Source organism: Sparus aurata, chromosome 1 (genome assembly GCF_900880675.1).
Source record: "Sparus aurata chromosome 1, fSpaAur1.1, whole genome shotgun sequence".
Classification (NCBI taxonomy): domain Eukaryota; kingdom Metazoa; phylum Chordata; class Actinopteri; order Spariformes; family Sparidae; genus Sparus; species Sparus aurata.
This window is the reverse complement of record NC_044187.1, coordinates 1,937,428-1,960,563: the sequence shown is the minus strand read 5'-3', so window position 1 is coordinate 1,960,563 and position 23,136 is coordinate 1,937,428. Positions and strand designations below refer to the sequence as shown.

General features: G+C 41.8%; 2 protein-coding genes across 2 annotated transcripts; both read left to right on the top strand.

The window, feature by feature from the left end:
* The first annotated feature begins 2,940 nt into the window (after nucleotides 1–2,940).
* Nucleotides 2,941–9,036, top strand: LOC115576344 (protein NLRC3-like). The gene is made up of 5 exons (XM_030408946.1): nucleotides 2,941–3,050; nucleotides 3,179–3,232; nucleotides 4,367–6,125; nucleotides 6,236–6,409; nucleotides 8,857–9,036. Exons 1-5 carry the CDS (start codon nucleotides 2,951–2,953, stop codon nucleotides 8,960–8,962), a joined length of 2,193 nt encoding a protein of 730 aa, XP_030264806.1. The 5' UTR covers nucleotides 2,941–2,950; the 3' UTR covers nucleotides 8,963–9,036.
* LOC115586043 (ribonuclease inhibitor-like) lies at nucleotides 9,034–20,908 on the top strand (the record flags this gene model as incomplete). Its single annotated transcript, XM_030424803.1, has 5 exons — nucleotides 9,034–9,188; nucleotides 10,903–11,076; nucleotides 16,988–17,161; nucleotides 18,938–19,111; nucleotides 20,278–20,908. Coding segments are annotated over 5 exons (687 nt in total), but the record flags the coding sequence as incomplete, so codon positions are not given.
* Between the last annotated feature and the right edge of the window lie 2,228 nt (nucleotides 20,909–23,136).

Here is a 23,136-nt window from a genome sequence, read left to right as displayed (position 1 = left end):
GTGACTCTGCTGTCCTGATGTGGGTCAGGAGTTCATTCCACCACTGAGGCTCCAGAACACAGAAGAGTCGTGACTTCAGTTTAATCAGCAGCAGCAAACAAATGAGATTTTTATCTGAGCTGACTCACTGCTGAGAGATGAGGGAGTGTCTGAACTGGTCTGACAGCCTGCAAACTGTTTCATCTTTGACTCAAAGACACCTGAAACATTTTCTAACTACAGAACATAGAATCAGACGTTTCCTGCTTAGGTGTGAACTGGTCTTCACTGGCTGCAGGATTCAGTTACCATTCTTCTGTCTCACGACATCTCAGTGTGTCGTCCTCAGTTGATACAAGCAGTCAGTTAAATCTAAATTCAGTTTTTATTCAGAAAGTCCTTTACAAATATAACAAGCTGCATCGTGTCAGTACCAGTACCAGTGTGACCCGCCTCAGTACATTAACATTAAACTGAACTGCTTTACACGAGTGCTGAAACCTACAAACATTGTTTTCACTCAGCAGCTGTGAGACAGGACACTGACTGAATGTGTCAAACATCACAAACATGACAGTTTAACAACTTTATCATCCAGCCGAGGGTCAGAACATCAACAGTCAACATCAGCAGGCTGTAATATTGTTCAGGCTGCAAACTCCTGATGATGTTCTGTCAGTGCAGCGATGCAGAATCTCCCGGGTCAAAACTGTGATGCTTCTTAGAATCCAGAAGCGTCCACAGGTTCAATCCTGACTGTTTAGACTGGTTTCATGTTTGTAGCCTTAGATATTAAACTGGAGACAGGACTCAACTTTTTACATGTTTTGTTCTTCAAGACTCCATTAAACTGGAATCCTCTGAAAGCCTGAAGGACACAAAACAGCCAGCGTATATTAGTTTGATTTAATCAGCAGCAGGAAACAAGTCAGACTGTAATCTGAGCTGACTCTCTGCTGAGAGAGGAGGTTCTGTCAGAACCGGTCTGACAGCCTGGAAACTTGTTATTCTCTGACTGAACCTTGATCAGCTGTTAACTCTCTGACTTCTCTGATCTACACACACAACAGTGAATCAAATACAACATGTCATGTGTACAGATGTAAATCTGACAGATCAATAATGAAGTCTCGTGCTTCTTTCTCCTGTTTGACTCTTCATGTTTTCAATGTGTTGATGTAGTTTAGGAGCAACATGTCTGCTCAGCTGATTTATCAACAGCAGAACACTGATATGATGAGAGTTTCTGTAAAATGGAGGCTGAAGCACAAACAGAATCACAGATGGTCTGTGAAGTGATTCAACAGGCGACCCTGTCATAATTAAACAACTGTAGACTGTATATAATCTGATATCTGGTCTGATAACATTTGAATACATCAGAATCAGATCTGACAGGAAGTGAGTGTTTCTGTGACTTCCTGTACAGACTGAAGGCTGCTGGGAAACTGTCAGCAGTTCATCTGGAAACAAGCCTGTTTCTGTGTTTACTGAGCAGCTCTGTAGCTGACTGTAGATGACTGAGGACATCTAGTGGACTGACAGCAGAACTACACCAGCTGCTCTGTGATTGGCTTCCACTCAACTGATTGTTCCTGATGGATCAATAAGAAGCTTCTTCTCTCTCAGTTCAGGATTCTGCTGACCATTATCTTCATTATCAACTTAGTTTCATCAGTTTTTCTAACAATCATCAGCTGTTTAGAGTATTAATAAGTCTGACATCCAGCAACACAAAGGTTTAAATTATAAAGACAGTGAAGAAGTCTGAAGATCATGTTTGTTATTTTTAGAGGTGTTAGTTTCCTCCAATCAGAGCTCTGTATGTTTTATCATGCGACTCTTCAACTGAACTTCAGAAGTGATTTGTACACAGAATGAGGAATGCTGACTGGGTTCTGTTGTTCAACCTGTTGTTGTTTGTCTTCTTGTTGTCGGGGCTTCATTGTTCCTGCAGTTTGGACTCTGGATCTCTGTCAGTGTGTCTAACTGCTGTGAAATCTCTCCCATCAGAGCGCTGACTGACAGAGCTTCTGTAACACTGACACCTGCTGCTGACTGGCAGCACTACAGCTCACACTGGCTTTCTGCTCTCACCTCATTGATGTGTCTGGATTTGGATTTGAAGGTATGAGGATGTGACGGCTGTCGGTCAGATGAACACAGACACCAGCAGCGTCTGTCAGAGTCTGTAGACGAAGGAAGAACCACTCTTTGACCTCATCTGGACTTTAACAGGTGAGAACTGTGACAGGTAACATGACACACCTCTGATGAACAAACTACAACATCAACTTGTGGATGAGAGCAGTGATGAAGTGAATGAAGACGATTTGAAGTTCTGAATGTTCATGAATGAACTCACTAGTTATTCTATGAAATGTGACTTTCTCAACAAAATGAGTCTTTTCATGTTTTGTTTAATTGAGTGATTTTAATGTGAGCTGACTTTACTGCTGAGAGATGAGGGAGTGTCAGGTCCTGCTGTGTGTTTGTATCACTCTGATCACCACATCATCTCCCAACATGTCAAAGTAACGTTAGCTCACAATAAGAGAGCGATGTTGTAATGTTGCTTTACAACTTTATTGTCCAGCTGAGCCTGAAAATAAACATTAGTAGACTATAAATGTGTTCAGGCTGCAAACTGAACGACTGTGTTCAGTCTTGGTTCATTTGACACAAGAGCACAGGACGCTTCCCAGCTTTGAACACTCGACCAAAACAGGCGACACCGTCCGACAACCACGCAAACACTCACTGGCTGCACCTGATTGGACGAACACCACTCGTGAGCCGTGTATATTTAAAACTGGACCAACATGGAGGTTGGTCCAGGTCAGTCTGCTCTAACAAGATAGAATCTGTGAGCCCCCTTAACATAGTTCAGACATTAACAAAAGGAAAGTGAGTTGTGGTTCCTGATTATTTTGTCTATTTTCTAACAGCTGAAATTCAAGTAAGAAGCACAATGCTCAACGCAGACCATTCCAGTATCATCTTTACTCCTCAGATGCCAAATACAAACATTGGAGGAGACATTATCACCAATATCACCATTAACAACACAGGTAAATGTTCCCCTGAAGTAATACATTAAATTAACAACTTTTATACTTTCTACTTGCTTAAATGTAACCACCAAAATACCTTTAAATATTGAGCATTTTTCAGAAGATGTTGTATGTTTCTGTTTCAGACCGACCTCCAAACAGAACAGATGAGACCACTGATGCTTCTACTAAAACCAAAGGTATTCATCTGTTTAAACACATAAACACATACAACATACCTGTATATTAAACAAGGTTTTTCACAGCCAAATGATAAAAAGGTTCACCATACTTCTACTATTAAAACATGACGAGATTCAGATATTATGAACACGCAGTATATTATGGAGATGACACACTTAAAGCTGCATATGTGACTTTAACATCCTGTAAAGTTATTGGCCATCAGTTTTTCTTCCCTGTCATCGTTGTACTTCATGTGATTCTTCTGGTTTCTGAATAAATGCTAAGTTTAGCATCTTTTCAGAAACCAAAGAATCACATGTATGATAGGCTGGTAACTCTAACCTGCTGTGATACGATGCGTCACCGCGGTGAAGCTGAAGCGGTAAAACAGGAAGCTGCACTAGATAACTGCAGCCGCTAGATGGCAGCAGAGTGTGAATCCTGATGACAGGAATTGACTTTATACCCAGTTTGACCACAATGTGATCAGCAGTAGCAGCATGGTGCTATGTTATCCTGATTACTTCAGCTGATATTTAACTTTAACAGCCCTCTTCATTCAAATTATAGTAGCCTACTTACCTCCAGGCCGAGGACTGAGATCTGTGCACCACCTACACAGAGACGCACTGCAGTGTTCCTCCTCCAGTTAAAGTTGGATCAGTTTGCTCATATACAGTCAAACAGAGTTGTCATCATCTTTATTGATGATCAGCCTCCAGATGATCAATGAGAAAATCTTTCTCTTGGAAATTGAGATGAGAAAATCTGTGCACACAGATTGTGAATCTAACAGCACCGTGTACAAATTAATTCACACAGATTTTCACATCCAGATTTTTCCTACCATGTGGCCCTCGAGGGTCTCTGTGGGTACGGACTGAGACAATGAGGTGATAAAGCAACCTGTTCACTATAGTCTGATATAGATTGCTCATATGTGCCACGTGGTGGTTGTTGGTGCCCACTGCAGCTGATGCAAAATCAGCTAGAAAAAGAGAAGTTCCCTCCTTTTCTGCTGTGTCGCGGCACCTTGACAGCGGTAAAAATTGCGTCTTCTGAAAGAAGAAACATCTGTAGTATTTGCTGACTTTGGAAAGTACAAGAAACATGTTATTCATGTAACTATGATCTCATTTATCTTTCAGGAAACATCCAAAAGTGCCAAGCTGATCTAAAATCTTATCTTGAATCTCAAACTCCGGATCTGTTTCAAGGAACACAGGAAGATGGATCATCAGCTCTGTTACACAAGATGTATACAGAGCTTTACATCACAGAGGGAGACAGTCAGGAGGTTAATAGTGAACACGAAGTTGTTGAATTAGAATGTAAAAGGAGTTCAAGTGAGCAGAAGAAAATCAACCTTGATGACATTTTTAAACCGTTATCAAATGAAGAAAATCCTCCACAGAGAGTTCTGACCAAGGGAAATGCTGGGATTGGAAAAACTGTCGCTGTGCAGAAGTTCACTCATGACTGGGCGACTGGAACAGCCAACCAGACTACTGACTTCATATTTCCATTCACATTCAGAGAGCTGAATTTAATAAAAGACAAGATGAGTCTTAAAGAGTTAATAGGTCACTATTTTAAAGAAGTGAGGGATTTAGAGACCTCAGACTACGACAGTTCAAGTATTCTGTTCATCCTTGATGGTCTGGATGAAAGCAGACTGCCTCTGGACTTTGAGAAAAATGAGATGTGCCGCAGTATTACAGACACTAGAACATTAGACTGCCTACTAACCAACTTGATCAAAGGGAAACTGCTCCACAAAGCCTCAGTCTGGATCACAAGTAGACCAGCAGCAGCCACTAAGATTCCCACCGAGTTCATCCACAGGGTGACCGAGGTTCAAGGCTTTAATGATGAGCAAAAGGAGGAATACTTTCAGAAGAAAGTCCATGACAAGGATAAGGCTCAGAAGATCCTCAATCATCTTCAGTCCAAACCGTTAAGAAGTCTTTACGTCATGTGCCACATCCCACTCTTCTGTTGGATTTCAGCCACTGTGCTCCTGAGTCTCCTCACAGAAACTCCTGAAGGTGACCTACCGAAGACTGTGACTGAACTGTACACACACTTCCTGATCATCCAGACAAAACGTAAAAATAAGAAGGATTATCAGAAGGATGAAACAGACAAAGATGTGATCATGAAATTAGGAAAGCTGGCATTTAAACAGCTGCATAAGGGCAACTTAGTATTCTATGAAGATGACTTGAGAAGTCAGATTGATCTGACAGAAGCTGCTGTTTATTCAGGAGTTTGTACACAGCTCATAAGAAAAGAAGCTGGTCTTCACAAACAAGTGATGTACTCTTTCATACATTTAACTGTTCAGGAGTTTCTTGCAGCTCTGTATGTGTTAGAAACCTTCATAGATAGCGGAAAGAATCTGCTTCCCAACAAGAAAAGTTGGTGGCATTTGTCACCAGAGAGAAGTGAACTCTCCTTCCTCCATAAGAAGGCAGTGGATCTGGCTTTGGGCGACGATCATGGACGATGGGACTTGTTCCTGCGCTTCCTGCTTGGTCTTTCACAGGAAAAGAATCAGGAGCTTCTTCAGACAGAATTTAAATTCAAAAGAAGATGTCCAGGGAATGACCAGAACACAATTAGCTACATTCACGAGAAGATCAAGAATCTGTCCAGCGATAACACAGTCATCAATCTGTTCCACTGTTTAAATGAGTTGGGTGACCAGTCTCTGCTAGAAAAAGTCCAGCAGTACCAGAACTCAGGAGATGTTGGTGAAATCTCACCTGCACATTGGTCAGCTGTGGCATTTCTGCTGCTCAGTTCTGATGAAGACCTGGATGTGTTCGACCTGAAAAAATACTCCAGATCAGATAAAGTTCTGGAGAGGCTGCTGCCGGTGCTCAAAGTATCAAAGACTGCTTTGTAAGTGTTCAGCCTCAAGATACCAAACTGCTCTAAAACTTCCTGGTTGTGTTTAAATATAGGGGAGAATGTTTGTAAAATGTTTACTGTCATTGTGTTTTTCTCTTTAGGTTGAGTGACTGTAACCTCACAGACAGATGTTGTGAGCATATTTCATCAGTTCTCAGCTGGAAGTCTTCTGGTCTGGAGGAGTTGGACCTGAGCATGAATAGACTGCAGGACTCTGGACTGAAGCTGATCTCTGATGGTCTCAGAAGTGCTAACTGCAAACTTCAGACACTTCGGTAAGAACATCCAGATGAATGGTGTGTTTGTGGTGATTTTTCATGCAAGTTATAAACATAGTGGGACACTTAAAGTGGGAGTAGTTCACTTTTCTTTCATGTGGTAAATGTTACAGTGAACATACAACAGATGTTTCCTTTTAAATGTCTCACATCCAGAAGCGATCATGTGCATTTCCTAACACATTTACAAATCCAGCATTTGCATGAAACATGCACATTTGTTTTTATAAAAGATATCACATGCTATGTGCTAAAGAACAACCTTAGCTTGAACACAGCCCCTTCACAAAATCATAATAGGGGTTCTAATCTCTGAACACAACACCACCCCTGTCTGATCATTGTGTGTAAACTGATGTATTTCAGACATTTTAATGAAGATAAATCTAATGGCCACAGAGAATTCATGGAACCATAGCTACCTATTTCAGGCAACTGTTGTTTTACATCTACACCAGTCGGTAACAGCTCACATTTGAGCAGTGCAACCTGAAGCATCTTTTTAAACATCTGTAACTGTAAGTAATAAAAGTGACTTCAGTGAGCGTGAAGCAGAGTTTTAGTTTTCAGCGCAGTGTGTCCTGTGGTAGGATTATGTCATCATTTTCACAGACTTTTTTGGGTCAAATGTAAACCACTGCTGTATTTACTCAGAGACAAGAGACAATGAAAGCAGCAATATGACCGCTTATGGCCGAAATAGGTGAAACATCATAAAACTTCAAACATCATCATATCCGTGTCTTGCATCAAAATATTCTTTAATAGCAGCGCTTAAGTCGTCACTGGCAGCGCTCTTATTTTGAAAACATGTAAACTGTGTACTTCCGGTTCAAGGAACGGACCAATCAGCGACGATTCCTGTCGCCCGGTGGAACCTACCTCTTCTGGTTTCATTAATGTTGGCGTGGTTTCTGCTTTTCTGTTTTCTTCTGTCGTGATTTGCGTTCTTGTTTTTTGATTTGACAACCTTACCTCCTCCTCACTCACATTAATTTGCATGTAGTCAATTATACAGAATTGGGTTCTTTAAACAGCAGGTTTCTGCTGACCTTTTGTATGGGCGCCCTTGTGAGTGTCGAGGAGTCCGGTGTCCGGCTCCGGTCCCGGCAGGAAAGTCACTCGGTCTGGTCCCAATGTGGTCCACGTCTCCTTTTCCCAAATCACGTCAGGTTCACCAAAATTGTCAGCGTATTCATTTATTTGAGAGAAGACAAACCACAACGTACCGTCTCACCATTTATTTAGAATTGTATCATTAAGCAAAGCTCTGCTAGCTTCCACCCCACAGCCAATCACCACACAGGAAAAGTGGCCTGACTCATACACAACGAATCACATTCAATAAAATGAACCAACACAGGTTGTTCTCTGTTTATGCCACATGTTAGCCACTGCAAACAGCCTACTTTAAGTGTTGGTATAAAGTTAATATTAAAGGAGTCATCACCTGGTTTTTTACATATCCAGTCCCTCTTGGATCGCTTTGGATCAATTCTTAAAACTTATTAGACATTTTTTTTTTTTTTTAAATCAAACATAGAGCTTGTTCTGACACTTTTTCATACTTTCATACTTTCTCATGCGAGATTATGCGCAAGGTTTTGACTGGTCCGGATGTGCAATGTATTAATATGTAATGAGGCGCGCGTTGATTGGCCGCAGGAAGGACAGAGCCGGAATGGGGGGCGAGCCTGCATGCACACAGACTCCAAAACATAAACAGCCCCGTCATGGCGCACACACTAAATGACGAACTTTACGGAATTCAGGCATTTATGTACGAGCCAGAGTCAGAAACCGAATGGGAGAGTGAAGAGGCAGAGACGGTGAAGAGACACAGCAGGATGTCTCTGAATGGTAAATTCTTTTTTTTTCGTCTTACTTTTCACACTTGTGTGTTACATGTAAGACCTGAGTTTTAATGCTGGCGGTGATGATGTATGGCGTGAAAATGACAGAGAAATAAGCAGATTCGGCGTGCTCACTCTGGCTGAGGACGACTGTGAGCCGATGCATATGCAAGTAGCCTCCTGTAGTAACATCACCACAGGAGCAGAGTCAAAATCTCGTGCTTTAGGAACGCGCACTACTGTGCGCTATTCCTGTTCGGGAAAAGAGCCAAAGCGAAAAAAATAAGCCACTTTCAAACTCCAGCTTTTCAGGCAAGTTTCAACAGAGGTCCAACAGCAATATGCATGATTTAACGAGAGAAATTGCGATTTCCGGGTGATGACTCCTTTAAATTAAACATGTTAACAACATCAAAACACATTTATGCAGAACAAAACTTACATGAACCTCTAAATATCCAAGAAAACTTGAAATGTATCCCTGGTGGAGCTGCAGAGTTTAAGAGGTGACATCACTACGTCTTTATTGAAGCAGCAGCACGTTGTCATTAATATTAATGAGAGCTCTGTTTCACTTTGTGTATCTGACAGTGTTGAACCTGCATCCTGTTGGGTTCAGGTGTTTGGAGTTTCATTCTCTAAACGTCTACATTCTAAACCTTTTTCAGCTCTGAACACATTATTAAACACTGAATGATTTCAAGCAGGAACATTGTCTTTTAAACTTACATCATTTATTCTTTATTCAGATTGAGTGGCTGCTGGTTGTCAGAGATCAGCTGTGCTTCTCTGGCCTCAGCTCTGAAGTCCAACCCCTCCCATCTGAGAGAGCTGGAGCTGAGTTTCAACAAGCTGCAGGATTCAGGAGTGAAGCTGCTGTGTGCTGAACTGGAGAGTCCAAACTGTCGACTGGAGACTCTGAGGTCAGTTCATGTGTTTCTGTGTATCTATAAAGATTTAATTAACTTAAAGTTTTCTCTCTCTTTTGCTCGACCACACATTCTCTACACACAGCACACACATGTGGTTGTTCATCACAACAAGGAAACTAGCTTTACTTGAGAAAGGCTGCAGGCAGCGAGACAGAAGATGCTGAAAAGGTAGAAAGTGAAATGTTACTTCAGAGCGTGGAGGACGAGACGACTCTGGCTGTTCCCACTGACCAATCAGTGGTCTGCAGTGTGTTAACTCCACCCTTTAGCATGGGATCAGTGAGCATCAGTGAAGCTAAAAGTGTTCATAGCTGTTTCAGACAGCCAAAGGTGGAGCCAAGAGCTGCTGGAGGCTCAACAATGGTTTAAATATGGAGGTAACTTCTCACATGTTCTCTCCTGGAAGACATTCATAGTGTTTCACTCAGTTCATATTTCACAGTGACAGAAATAGTTGTGTAACAAATGAAAAAAGAGCTGAGAGAGAAGTTGAAACCTGGGCTCTATCTCACCTCCACTCAGCTCACCAATCACAGAGTGAGGAAGGTGTTAATGTTTGTGTGTCAGGTTTGTAAAGTCACACAAATTGTTGGACACAGACCCCCTAATGTGACATCAGAAAGGTGTGGCCCCCCGCAGAGATTTAAATCTCTGAGAAGAAAGTGTTGAATCTTTGAAAAAAGGAGGTTGGATGATGTTTAAGTCTCGTTGGACAAAAGACACATGAGTGTAATGTCATCTCTGATTCAACACACTGCACGTGTTGAATGTGTGAAACTCTGAAGACAAACTTTAATAACAATGAAAATATTACACTGCTGATGAATTATAAGTGCACACAATTATTTCACACATACTGTTGTTGTTCTCACATGTTTAAATCCATTTGAATATTTATTTTAAACTGTGGTTAATACTTTGAAAACATGATTCAAACTGTTTAAATCTTAGTGTTCATGTCATCAGTTCTGAAGGGGATTTGACCTCATAGATTCTGTCCTGATTCACACTGAGCATCTTGTTCTGCTTCATATTTAAAACATATAACATCAAAACAACACTGTTTTATTCTCCATCATCCTCTTCATCATTGATTTGCACTTTTCCTTTTGCTTCTGAAAATAAAAACACAAACATTGTCTTTTCTTCTCTGTCAGACAACAAACGTGTGTTTGTTCCAAACCTTCATGATGATATGTGACGTCTGTACTGACTGAAAAACTTCAACTCAGGATGACTTTTATCTGAAAGCTGCTGTTGGTGAGAGAGTTGATTTTTCAGTCTCGTTTCCAACCCGTCAAATTCTGACGAGTCGGGAACGAGACTGAAATTCAACTGTGTTAATAACAGGAGCTTTAAATAGTAGAATCAAATGTTCAATCAGTTTCTGTGGGTTTTTATTTGGCTGCACAACATGAGTTTGTATAGATGGAGCCTCTGGTGGAGCTGCAGAGTTTAAGAGGTGACATCACTACGTCTTTATTGAAGCAGCAGCACGTTGTCATTAATATTAATGAGAGCTCTGTTTCACTTTGTGTATCTGACAGTGTTGAACCTGCATTCTGTTGGGTTCAGGTGTTTGGAGTTTCATTCTCTAAACATCTACATTCTAAACCTTCTTCAGCTCTGAACACATTATTAAACACTGAATGATTTCAAGCAGGAACATTGTCTTTTAAACTTACATCATTTATTCTTTATTCAGATTGAGGAGCTGCAGTTTGTCAGAGATCAGCTGTGCTTCTCTGGCCTCAGCTCTGAAGTCCAACCCCTCCCATCTGAGAGAGCTGCAGCTGAGCTGGAACGAGCTGCAGGATTCAGGAGTGAAGCTTCTCTGTGCTGAACTGGAGAGTCCAAACTGTCGACTGGAGACTCTGAGGTCAGACACCATTTTTTCCTTCTGTGCTCAGATTAATATGATGTGAAAGTTGTGTTGACACTAAACTGCAGACATCAGGCTGATATTATACTGATCCACACTGAGTATCTTCATGCTAAACTATGTTTTCTTCTTCTGTGGTTTAGTCCACTGACTGTGCCAGAGCAATGTTGAGCTGCACACTCAGGGGCGGTCCTCCACCATTTGGTGCCCGAGGCGAGCTTTACTTATAGCGCCACATCCACTAAAAAGACCATGTCCAAAGAATTGCTCATTTATTTAAACAATGATAAGCCAAACAATATAACAATATGTGCAAATGAATAAACCTGTTCACTAATAAATACACAAAAAGTTAAAATGAAATGAGGTGGTCCATGATACGGCCCTCTCCGAACCAACTCTGTTCTCATCAGGTCTGTTACATGAAGAGGCCAGTCAGCAGGATCAGCTGGAGGTGAACTGCCAGTGTTTGCTGCATGTAGAGGGCACATGAAGCACACTTTCTCACCTTGTGTTCAAGATAACTCACCACACACACACACAGAAGCAGAACCTGATATTGTTTTAAAGAGAACATCCTTGAGCCAACTTAGATGAATAAAACAGGACAGTTAAGTTATTGCTAAAATTCTTTACATTCATCAGGCACACACCTGAGACACACCAAGTGTGGAATCAGTCAGTGTGTTTACATGCACAGCTTAGTCAGATTACAGCCATAGTTCCACTCTGCTACTCAATCAGACAACTGCAATAGTCCGAGTATACATGCCGGTGAGAAAATCTAACTATTTGCTGCAGCATGTCATACCCGGTACGATAGGTGGAGATGTACTTATTTCAACTAGTGGTAACAGAAACACCTCCAGCTGACCTCTTTACGTCATCAGCAACAACAAACTGCCTCTGCACTCCAGAAAGATGGCGTACGAAGAGCGAGACGAAGCTACATCTTTGTACACTTCGTATATGGTGTACATGATAATTACACAAACTAGATGCACAATGGAGCTCTTTCTCTCTTTCTTGTGGTGATTTCAGAGGAAAGATTCATCGTGTTGTTTTCTATTTCCGACAACAACACGACTACATCGTCTCCTTCTACGTCTGGCTCACGGCCCCGGGGAAAAACTCTCAAACCTGCGCAGAACGCAAAATCTGAGTCCAATCTGATGGAACGTATACATGCAGGAGTAACGTGACTATCAATCAAATAACATAGGTGTCTTATTCTGACTAGAGAAATCCGATCTGGTCCGATTTTAGTCAGACTAAGGTGTATACATGCATCTTAAAAATCCCATCATAATCAGACCAACACAGTAATTTGGTTTTCTTGAGTGTCATGTAAACGCACTGACTGCTGCAATCAAGATGGGCAGCTTGCACTCACCTGAACATCCAGGCTCAGTGGTTAGAGGCAGGGTGAGGTTGGCAGGAAGAGCAGCATGCTCCTGTAGTGTCTCCTCTGGTGGCTCCATGAACATAAAGAGTATGGAGGACCAAACCTGACATAAGTATAAATAAATAAATAAATAAATAAATCCATAAATGCATAAATAAATACATGAATAAATGCTTAAATGCATAAATAAATAAATAAATAAATAAATAAATGCTGAAATAAATGTATAAATAAATAAATAAAAGTATAAATAAAAGAATAAATGCTTTTTATTTATTTATACATTTCTGTTCACCTACATTTATTTATTTCTGTATTTCTTTTCACCTACATTTATTTATTTCTGTATTTCTCTTCACCTACATATATTTATTTCTGTATTTCTGTGTCCATATGTAAATGAGGAGGTAGGAGGTCCTAACCTCAGTCAAGAGCATGATTGGTTACAGGAGTGTGCTCGATGAGGGTCTACTACTTCTGCCTTACTAGCAGCGCTGATTCCTGTACACTGTACAGGAATGTTGCTGGCTACCAGCAAGCCCGCTCAGCTAACTGTTAGCTTTAGTTGTTGACATTTGTTCATGTAGCTCTGGTTTAGTTATGAATTTGACTGGCGTTCATTTTAACTTGCGAAGGTCCCAGGTGTGCTGGTGGTGTGGTTTGAGAATCCCGTCTGGAGAGAGAGGGGTCCTCAGCTCGGCCATGTCCGCTAACCAGGAAAAACGTTCTGCTCATCGCTCCAAGTCATGTATATGTGTATTCTAGACGAGCGCTACAGAGCACAAATCGTCCAAAAGTGCATGTTATCGGTCTCATATCTTTGTCGTGAATGTCTGTACTCTCAAATAACTCATGGGTGGAACAGGCTGAGGCATTTGTTCACGCCAAGCGGCTCGAGAGCGGCGTGGAGACCCCTTTTAGCTCTTATGTTAGCTGTTAGCTGCTCGCTGTAGCGCAGCGTCCAGGCTACCTTGTGACACCGGTTACCATCGGGTATTTTTCATTCCGCACTGTTCAAATGGTCGCTTAAAGCCATCGTTCCGAGCCGCATACATCGTTATTAAGCTGAAGCTAAGTCGGTGTGAAAAGTGTACACTGTCATACAGCCTGCTGGTCAAACAGTCTGCAGAGTACGTTGACATCCAGCCCGAGCTCAGCGTGAGGTCAATCAGCTGTGGCAAATCGTGAGACGTCCTGATCAACCTGTGATACAAACACCAGTAGCGACAATGGTTCATAGGAAAGCCCAGACATGTATCTCACTCTCGGTGGTAACATGTGTCAATAGTTAACCTGGACGCTACGCTCTTAGCGCTACAGCGAGCAGCTAAAAGCTAACTAGCAGCTAACTGCTAACAGCGGTGTCCACGCCGCTCTCGAGCCGTTCGGCGTGAACAAATGCTTAATACTGTTCCACACATGAGTTGTTTAAGAGTACAGAGATTCACGACAAAGATATGAGACCGACAACATGCACTTTTGGACGATTTGTGCTCTGTAGCGCTCGTCTAGCAGTGGTTTGCAGGTAGCAGCCCCGGCTTCTCCGTGTGGATAGAAGTGTTCAAGCCACGTCAAAACGAATACACGTATACATGACTTGGAGCGATGAGCAGAATGTTTTTCCTGGTTAGCGGACATGGCTCTCCAGACAGGATTCTCAAACCACACCACCAGCACATCTGGGACCCTCGCAAGTTAAAATGAACGCCAGTTAACCTGTCACACTGGTCGAGGCCATTAAGCTAACTGGAGCTGTTTACAACGTTACAGAGAGCGAGGCTTGAGATCAGGAATCGTTTGCTTTTGTCTGGCTCTCCGATTTGACCAATCATGCTCTTGACTGAGGTTAGGACCTCCTACCTCCTCATTTACATATGGACACAGAAATACAGAAATAAATATATGTAGGTGAACAGAAATACAGAAATAAATAAATGTAGGGGAACGGAAATGTATAAATAAATAAAAAGCATTTATTCTTTTATTTATACTTTTATTTATTTATTTATACATTTATTTCAGCATTTATTTATTTATTCATTTATTTATGCATGTATTTATTTATGCATTTATTTATTTATACATTTATTTCAGCATTTATTTATTTATTTCTGTATTTATTTATGCATTTATGCATTTATTTATTTATTTATTTATTTATACTTATGTCAGGTTTGGTCCTCCATAAAAGAGAACACACAAGAGCAAATACAGACTGGATGAGACACAGCACAACATGTTCTGGTGTCTCTCTGGATTCTGGTGTCTTTCTGGGAGGGGAGGAGCTCGCTTTGGTGAGCGAGTTCAGATACCTGGGAGTCATCCTGGACTAACACATCAAAAAAGTATCTAACTCTGTCAAATACAACCTGGCAAGTTTCAGACAGATGAGGAATTCATTAAGCAGCAGTGCAGCTTGGATGTTTCTACACTGTATGATCCTCTCACATATAGACTACTGCTTAACCAGCTGGTCACTGGCATGTACGACAGCACTCAAACTGATACAATCTCTCTATAAAAAGCCCTAAAGACTCTAGATAAAAAACCTTCTCCTTCCATATCTGCAAGTTTGATTAAGTTTCCATAATTTCCAAACTTTTAGATTTGCCTGTTTTATATATAAGAGTCTCCATGGTGTTGCTCCACCGCCGCTGAAGGACTTCCTAAAGAAAAGGACTCTGGGAGGTTTGAGCACCAGGGCCTGTGATAGAGGAGACTGTGAGATTCCCCACAGGAGGACTACGTATGGGAGGAACGTGTTGTCTGTTGTGGGGGAACATTTGGAATAGTCTTCCCTCCACAATAAGGGAACGCCCCACATACTCCTCTTTTAAAGGACAACTAAAACAGTGTCTCAGATCACACCAAAAGTGCCACCATTAACTGGACTGAAGACTACTGTACATTCATTTTTATTGCATTGTTTTATCCTCTGGGTCTGAAATCCTCCTGATTGAGTAATGTATTGCGTTTTTATCATGACAAACATTCAGTGACACATTAAACTCACCTGAGGAAACTGGAGCAGCTGAGGTGCATCATGGCTGTTCCTGCTCTGATGATTCAGCTGCAGCTGCTCCTAAATATTTTAATACTTCATCTAAAATGATATAACAAACACGTGTGTTATCAACATGGAGGAAATCATTTCCATTTTTCAAATGATATTATTATTAAGTTGCTAAGCATTTTAATCTTGACATTCATTTTATATAAATTCACTGAGTCCCATCTGCTCACAGCTCTCTGTGCATCCCTCTCTGTATAAACATAACTCTACCTGTATATTTCATTTATTATTATTATGCTCAATGTTTTTAAAGTCCACATGTTGAGATCCTCATCTGCATATGAGGCACTGACTCACTCAGCACTTTACTGGTTTGCACTCTGGTTAGATGTTAAACTGTATTTCACGCTACTTGAACTTGACAGTAAAGTTCAAACTAATCCAAAACTGAATCTAATCTAATGTTGCTATATGGACAGTAATAATACACTTTTCACGTCCAGCCAATGTTTTATTTCATAGCACACAATGAGATGCAGAGTGCTACATACTGCAGCTAGCATCAACTTGTATAGTGTTTTTCTGGGACAACAGCAGCCAGTGAAGTCCAACCCAGGCCAGCAGTCTGAACCGGTCTTATGACTCTTATTAGGACAATTTTACATCCGACTGCATGTTAATAACGACCAAACCAAGAAGAACCAAGCGGAACGTCACACACCCTCATTGCTACTTAACGTTAGCTTACTACTAAGATGACATGATGCTGATGCTAGCTAGCATGATTATATCAGGAATGCTCTGTGAATTTAAAACAATATAATCTAAATGTCATACCTTTCTCCTTTGCACGTTTCTCCTGCTCTTCTTTTCTGCACTTTTGAAAGTGTGCCGGATGCTTCTGCCGTTTCATTTTCCGGACTGCAACCCGTCGACACACGCCGACCGACCAACTGCACATCAGCGCTCGCGCTAGCATGTTCTGACCGTGACGTAACAGCTGAAGGGGCTTTACGTCAGAATTGTCATTTCTTTTACTTCCGTTTAATTTATTTGTATGTTAAAGTATTGTTGAAGATAGAGGGATGGCAAAAACTATAGCAAAATAAATAGACATAATTTTAATTATCATGTTTTCTCGCTGCATATTTGGCGCCCTCACTAGGTGGCGCCCGAGGCAAGCGCCTATGTCTCCTGTAGGAAGAACCGCCACTGTGTTAAAACCTTCATCTAACAATATGAATAATTCACTCTGAACATCCTCAACTATTGATTTTCATCTTAGATTCAAAATCATGTTTTTTTTAAAAAAAATTTAAGTGATGAGAAAAATACATTCTACAATGAAAAGTTAAATAATCTCTATTTTAACTGTCAGACAATAATAAACATATTCAGAATTGTCTTTTAAACATTTTAATGAAGCTTTGTGACGTTTATACTGACTGAATATTTAAACTGTGAAGTCACATCATTTATTCTTTATTCAGATTGGAGTACTGCTGGTTGTCAGAGATCAGCTGTGCTTCTCTGGCCTCAGCTCTGAAGTCCAACCCCTCCCATCTGAGAGAGCTGCAGCTGAGTAACAACAACCTGCAGGATTCAGGAGTGAAGCTTCTCTGTGCTGAACTGGAGAGTCCAAACTGTCGACTGGAGACTCTGAGGTCAGACACCATTTTTTCCTTCTGTGCTCAGATTAATATGATGTGAAAGTTGTGTTGACACTAAACTGAAGGCATCAGGGCCCGTATTCACAAACAATCTTAACGCTAAAAGTAGCTCCTAACAGGCAAATTTAGGAGCAACTCCTAAAAATAATAGGCGTGTACATTTAGGACTCCTACTTTTTGAAAATAAGAGTTATTGACAAAACATTTTAAGCCTAAAAGTAGTAGCTAAGTCTGGGAGACCTTAGAAGTAGTCCAGAGGACTCCTGACTCACTAAGACCTGGTCACAGCTGAATGTTCTGGAGACACTAAATAACAGGGAATTATTAAAACGATGTCGGATGGACCGCGAAGGGATTGAAGTTGTGGTTGAGTTGGTGAGGGACGCAATAACGTTCCCAACCAACTGAAACAATCCAATAACAGCAGAGTTAAAATGTTTGGCAACACTCCGGTGTTTGTTTACAGGGAATTACAACTATAATTCCCAACGCAGCCTCCATAATTCTCCACCGGGAAAAAGCCAGAAAAAGTTTGAAAACACAAAAAACCTGAAGAAAAACAAAAAACGACCCCAAATCACAGAGATGCTGATTCACACAGGACTAATATTATCACATGACCTCTGTGTTTGGTGAAATATGGAAGGTTATTTGCAGTAGAATTTTTACTTTACAGATTCCGGACATGGCAGATTCACACAGGATTAAGATCACAGACAACCTCCGCAATTATTACAGATTACTGGAGGTCCCAGGTTATACTAGTCCTGTGTGAATAAGGCTTTTGTAAATTGGAAAAAGTGAGAGGGAGAGGGGAAAAAGTTGCATTCCATCAATACACAAATTGTCTTTGACGCATGTTACAATATACTGGACATTGTTGTGAAATGGCCCGGATCAACACACGATTCCCGAATTTTAATGGAGAGAGGTTTGACGCAGCTTTTCAAGCAAATGCTGCTTTTATTGGCAATTCACGTTTTTCATCGCAATCTTCTAATTTGTCATTTTTGTCCGAAGCGTTTTTGTTTGGGGGGCACTTAATTCTCCTCATAAATACATTTCTTTATCCAATATCTTTTCATAGGCTTTGTCATGGGCTTGTAGGCAACTTCCTTATTTTCACTTCATGCGTTGCGTAGCCTAAATGACTTTTCAATGGGCTGCCCTGTCACTCAACAGCCAATCACTGTTGTCACCGCTTCTGAGTGCATCCTTATAAAATGACGTCATCCATAGCAACAGAGAGTTACTTCTAGTTTAGGAGTTCAATGTTTTTATAACTAAAAGTCGGTCTCAGCGGCTTTGTGAATTACTTTTGAGAAACAACTCCTACATAAAAACTTTTAGTCTGATTTAGGAGTACTGCTAACGTTAAGATAAGAGTCTCTGTGAATACGGGCCCAGGCTGATATTATACTGATCCACACTGAGTATCTTCATGCTAAACTCTGTTTTCTTCTTCTGTGGTTTAGTCCATTGACTGTGGCAGAGCAATGTTGAGCTGCACATTTAAAACCTTCATCTAACAATATGAATAATTCACTCTGAATATCCTCAACTATTGATTTTCATCTTAGATTACGAATCATGTTTTTTAAAATAAGTGATAATAAAAATACATTCTACAATGAAAAGTTAAATAATCTCTATTTTAACTATCAGACAATAACAAACATATTCAGAATTTTCTTTTTAAAACATTTTAATGAAGCTTTGTGACGTTTATACTGACTGAATATTTAAACTGTGAATTTATTCTTTATTCAGATTGTGGAGCTGCAGTTTGTCAGAGATCAGCTGTGCTTCTCTGGCCTCAGCTCTGAAGTCCAACCCCTCCCATCTGAGAGAGCTGCAGCTGGGTAACAACGAGCTGCAGGATTCAGACGTGAAGCTGCTGTCTGAACTTGTGGAGAGTCCAAACTGTCGACTGGAGACTCTGAGGTCAGTAGAGAGTTGGAGTCAGTCGGTGCTGGTTTCAGCAGTATTGTAATAAACACAGTCAGTATCAAAGTAAAGATCCAGCATTTGCTGCTTTCCTCAGTGAAGCTGTGAGAGGAGAACGGTGACAGGCTTCAGGATTGGACAGAAAGAGATAGAGGGGGAACAGTCAGCCAATCAGACGAGCCAGAAGCTTGTTGTGATGGTGTGTTTGAGTTGATGTGAAGACGACTGTTTGTTGTTGTGTTCATGTCTACAGGAAGTAAAGCTGGATCACAGCTGACAGCATCACAGGATGTGTAGAGACAGCGGTCCTCATCCATCAAACTGTTGTAGCATCAAATCTTTGTTCTCTCATTTCAACACTAAACAACTGATCAGTCCATCTGTGTCACAGCTCTCAGGTCTACGGTAGCCCTGAAGGTCAAAACACAACAACATTCCACCAAACATCAAACTGTCACCAGAGACTTGGGTTCTGTCCAATAACAAACAAGAACGCCGTCCCACCTTTTCCATAACCTGAAGTGTGGTTGTGTTTGGACCTTCAGGGCCACCGTACAGATCAGTCTGACCGAAGCCTGCAAATCACTGACTCTTATTTCAGAGAACCACGGTTACATTTAGTAACCATGTGGTCTTCTCACAGAGCAGAACCTCTGCTGAAGTCCAGTAACCACAGCTGATGTTGACTGTTCAGTCTTTGTATGAACATGTAGGAGCTTTAACATCAAATATTTATCTGTCCATCTGTCTTTTGTTTTATCCACATATTTTAGAACCGACTCCATATTTACATATTAGTAATATTTCAAAGTAGATGAAATATTCAGGTGTGACTGAGACTCTGGTTTTTAACAGCAGTGAATCATTATTAAAGTGTTTCTGCAGTCATGATGCGTTCAGGGACTCTGAGCAGTTTATTTCACTGTGTACTTGAGTGAAACCTGCAGAGTAAACACACTTGATGTGTCTGCAGGTCTGTGAGCTTCACTCCAACACGTTAACATGAAGCTGAAAGGAAGCTGGCTACGCTACACAGCCGCTCCACTTGTGGTCTGAACAGGACTGAAGTCCTGCTGGTCTTTATATCACTGACTGACAGCTGATGGAGGGAGTCTCTGGAAACACTCATGTATCACTTCTGCTCTCTCTCATTCTCTCATCAGGTGGTTCTGATCTCTGTCAGAGTGATGAAAGGTGGAGGTGTTGAGAGGATCAGCTGTGTCCTGATGATCCAGAGAGGTTGAAGCAGCACCATCAGCTGGTGGGTGGAGAGGCTCTGACTGGGCGGAGAGGAGAGCTTCATCCAGCAGTGACTGACAGACCAATCACAACACGTGGAGATGACTGTCAGTGCTGCAGTGTGAACTGCTCTGAGATCAGCTCCACTGTCCAGTCCAGCATCATCCCTGTGTTCCTCTGGATGTGACAGAGTGTCATCAGTTTATCTGGACTGCTCTGCTGCATCTGCCAAGGAGCCGTCACGTTAGGAGCAGACAAAATAATGACTTCATTACTTGTTAAGAGAGACTTGATGTTCTCTGCAGTTAGCTGGGAAACATATGTGCAGATATCAGCGTCGCCTAAAAGGCAAAAATCCAATATTGTTCATCCGTTGTGTAAATCTACAGTCATTTAAAGTGTCCACAGGTTAAACTAGTGTGAACTAGTGTAAAGTCTGTGCTCGTCTCTGTTTTCTCTGGGACCTTATTTTCCTCTGAGGACCAAAAGTTTGTATCATGACCTCATTAATATTGTAAATATTAAAATTCTTCTATAAAACTACTCAGTGCTCCTATAAATAGTGTTGTTGTTTTGAACAGACAAACAGTATTACATCATATTAATTCTGTGTCATAATAACAGAATAAATGTTATAATGGCATTAAAATGTCTTTATTTTTACATTAAACCCAATCATGATGATGTATCATCACTTTGTCATTTTAAAGTCAAATGAACAAAAAGGTTTTCAGTATCCAGATTCGTTCGTTCTGCTCAAAGATTTCTTAACAAACAGTTACGACACAAAACTTTCCAGAGCAGCAACATGAGAGTTATAGTTCACCTGACGCAAAGACCAGCGTGTCACATGATCCTCGTCTGACTGCAGATTAGTGTCTTTCTGTTCACATTCAGGGTGATAACCTTGAATTCTTTGTTCTGCGTTGGTAAACCAGAGTTCTCTTAGACACTCACTCGTGATCCCCAACAGCAATGAACAAGAACTATGAACAGTCAGCATTGAACAGCCAGAACAAGAACTACCAGTCAGTAAAAACTGGGCTTCCATCAAAGAGGTCGCCCCTTGACCTCTTGTGTAGGGGGACGTCCCGACCACAAGGTGGCGCGGCCCCTCGGGATAGTTGTGTGGGTGGCTGTCATTCAAACTCAAAACACTGACGGCCTTCATCTCAAATTAAAAGTAACGTCCTCGGCCAGAGAGAGTCAGACAACGTCCTCTAAAGGACAGCGGAGAGCTCAGTCTTCATTTACGGTTTGTTTCGGGGAAGAACAGAAAATAGCATCAAATAACCTTCAGCCCTCAGAGAGGTGCAGCCTGCCATCACTGTCCTGTTCTCAATAATAAAGATGGAGACAAAGTCAGTGGTCGGGGAATGTTGATGTGATGCTGAAGGTGGATGAATTAACAGTCCTCGTGTCCGTTTCAGGTGCTGGTTGGAATCCACGGAGCTCGTCACGGATCCTTTGCTGGTTCTGCCTTCTGTCTCGGTGTGTTTTTGGCCTTTTCCCAGCGGGAGCTATGCCGCGGTGTTTCTCTCGCTCGGCCTTCGGGTCCCGGCGGTATCGGGAAGCCCTTTGCTCGTAGATCCTCGGCAGCTCGGTCTGCGCTCTCATATGTGACCGTCCTCGAGTCCAGGAGAACACGCATGTTTGTCATCGGTGTGGAATCTGATTCTCTTTCAGCTCCTCTTACCTGGCAGATATTCTCTCCTTTTATCCATCACACCTGTTGCGTAGTCGAGGTCCAAAAACACCCTTTTCCCGTCCACGGTGATGTTTCTGTTCCAGGCTGCGCTGATAATCTTCTCTTTGGTTGTGTATTTCAGGAACCTCAAAACCGTTGATCTCGGGGTGGCAGTCTCTGCGGGTTCTGGTCCGAGTGCTCTATGTGTGCGTTCAGTGCCCAGTTGGGTCGGACCGGTACTCTCTCCCAGTTCAGTTTGTATAAGATTCTCCACCAAGCGAACCATCGAGGTTCCTTCCGTCTCTTCCTTTATAGCATAGATCCGGATGTTATTGCGACGCGAGTGTCCTTCAAGTTCGGTGAGCTTTGATTTTAGTTGGAGCTGGATTTCCTGCATCCGGGCCAGAACCACATCCACCTCCCTGCCAAATGTTTCCACGTCTCCAACGTGCCGCTCGGCTTCTTCCAGTCTCTGTGACGTAGCTTCTGTTTTACTCTCCGTCTCCTCCGTCTTCTGGTTAATGTCTGTTCTCAGTTCACCAAGTTGTTTTTAATGTCCTCTTGAAAACTGTTCTGGAAGTCCGATAGTTGGTTAGAGATGTTGTTTGAGTTCTGACATCACTTTGGCCATGGTTTCCTTTATGGCGTCGTGAATGAAGGCTAACAAAACAGTTTCTCCTAGCATAGCTTCGTCGTCGCAGCTTCCGTGTCTGTGTCCTTCTTTTTGCTTCTTAATGCCAAACCAAGGCCCTTTTCTTCTCCCGCTGGCATCATCATGTGTTAACAAACACTTTCAAAGTAAATCTCCTTGGTTGAAAGCGGGTTTCTGCTCGTTCAGTCGGGAGCTGAAGTTTTATGCGGCCATCTTCACTCTTCACCAGCAGAAGTGTGGTTTCCCTCCTTCAGGTGTGTTTCCGTTCCTTTCCCTCACCTGTCCTTTCCCCGCCTCCCTCCAGCTGCAGCTCCTCCCCTCGTTAGTGTGTGTGTGTATATAGTCTTTGTGCTGCTCTTGTCTTTGTCAGATGGTTCTGGTTCCTCCCGTGTTTCACCTGAGCCTGTTTCCTCCAGTGTCTCCACGTTTCTCCCTGTGGTGTGT

Coding starts and splice junctions, on each gene's coding strand:
- LOC115576344 (XM_030408946.1), top strand. CDS start 2,951: ATGCTCAACGCAGACCATTCCAGTATCATCTTTACTCCTCAGATGCCA. Junction 3,051..3,178: donor TATCACCATTAACAACACAG/GTAAATGTTCCC, acceptor TTTCTGTTTCAG/ACCGACCTCCAAACAGAACA. Junction 6,126..6,235: donor AAAGTATCAAAGACTGCTTT/GTAAGTGTTCAG, acceptor TTTTCTCTTTAG/GTTGAGTGACTGTAACCTCA.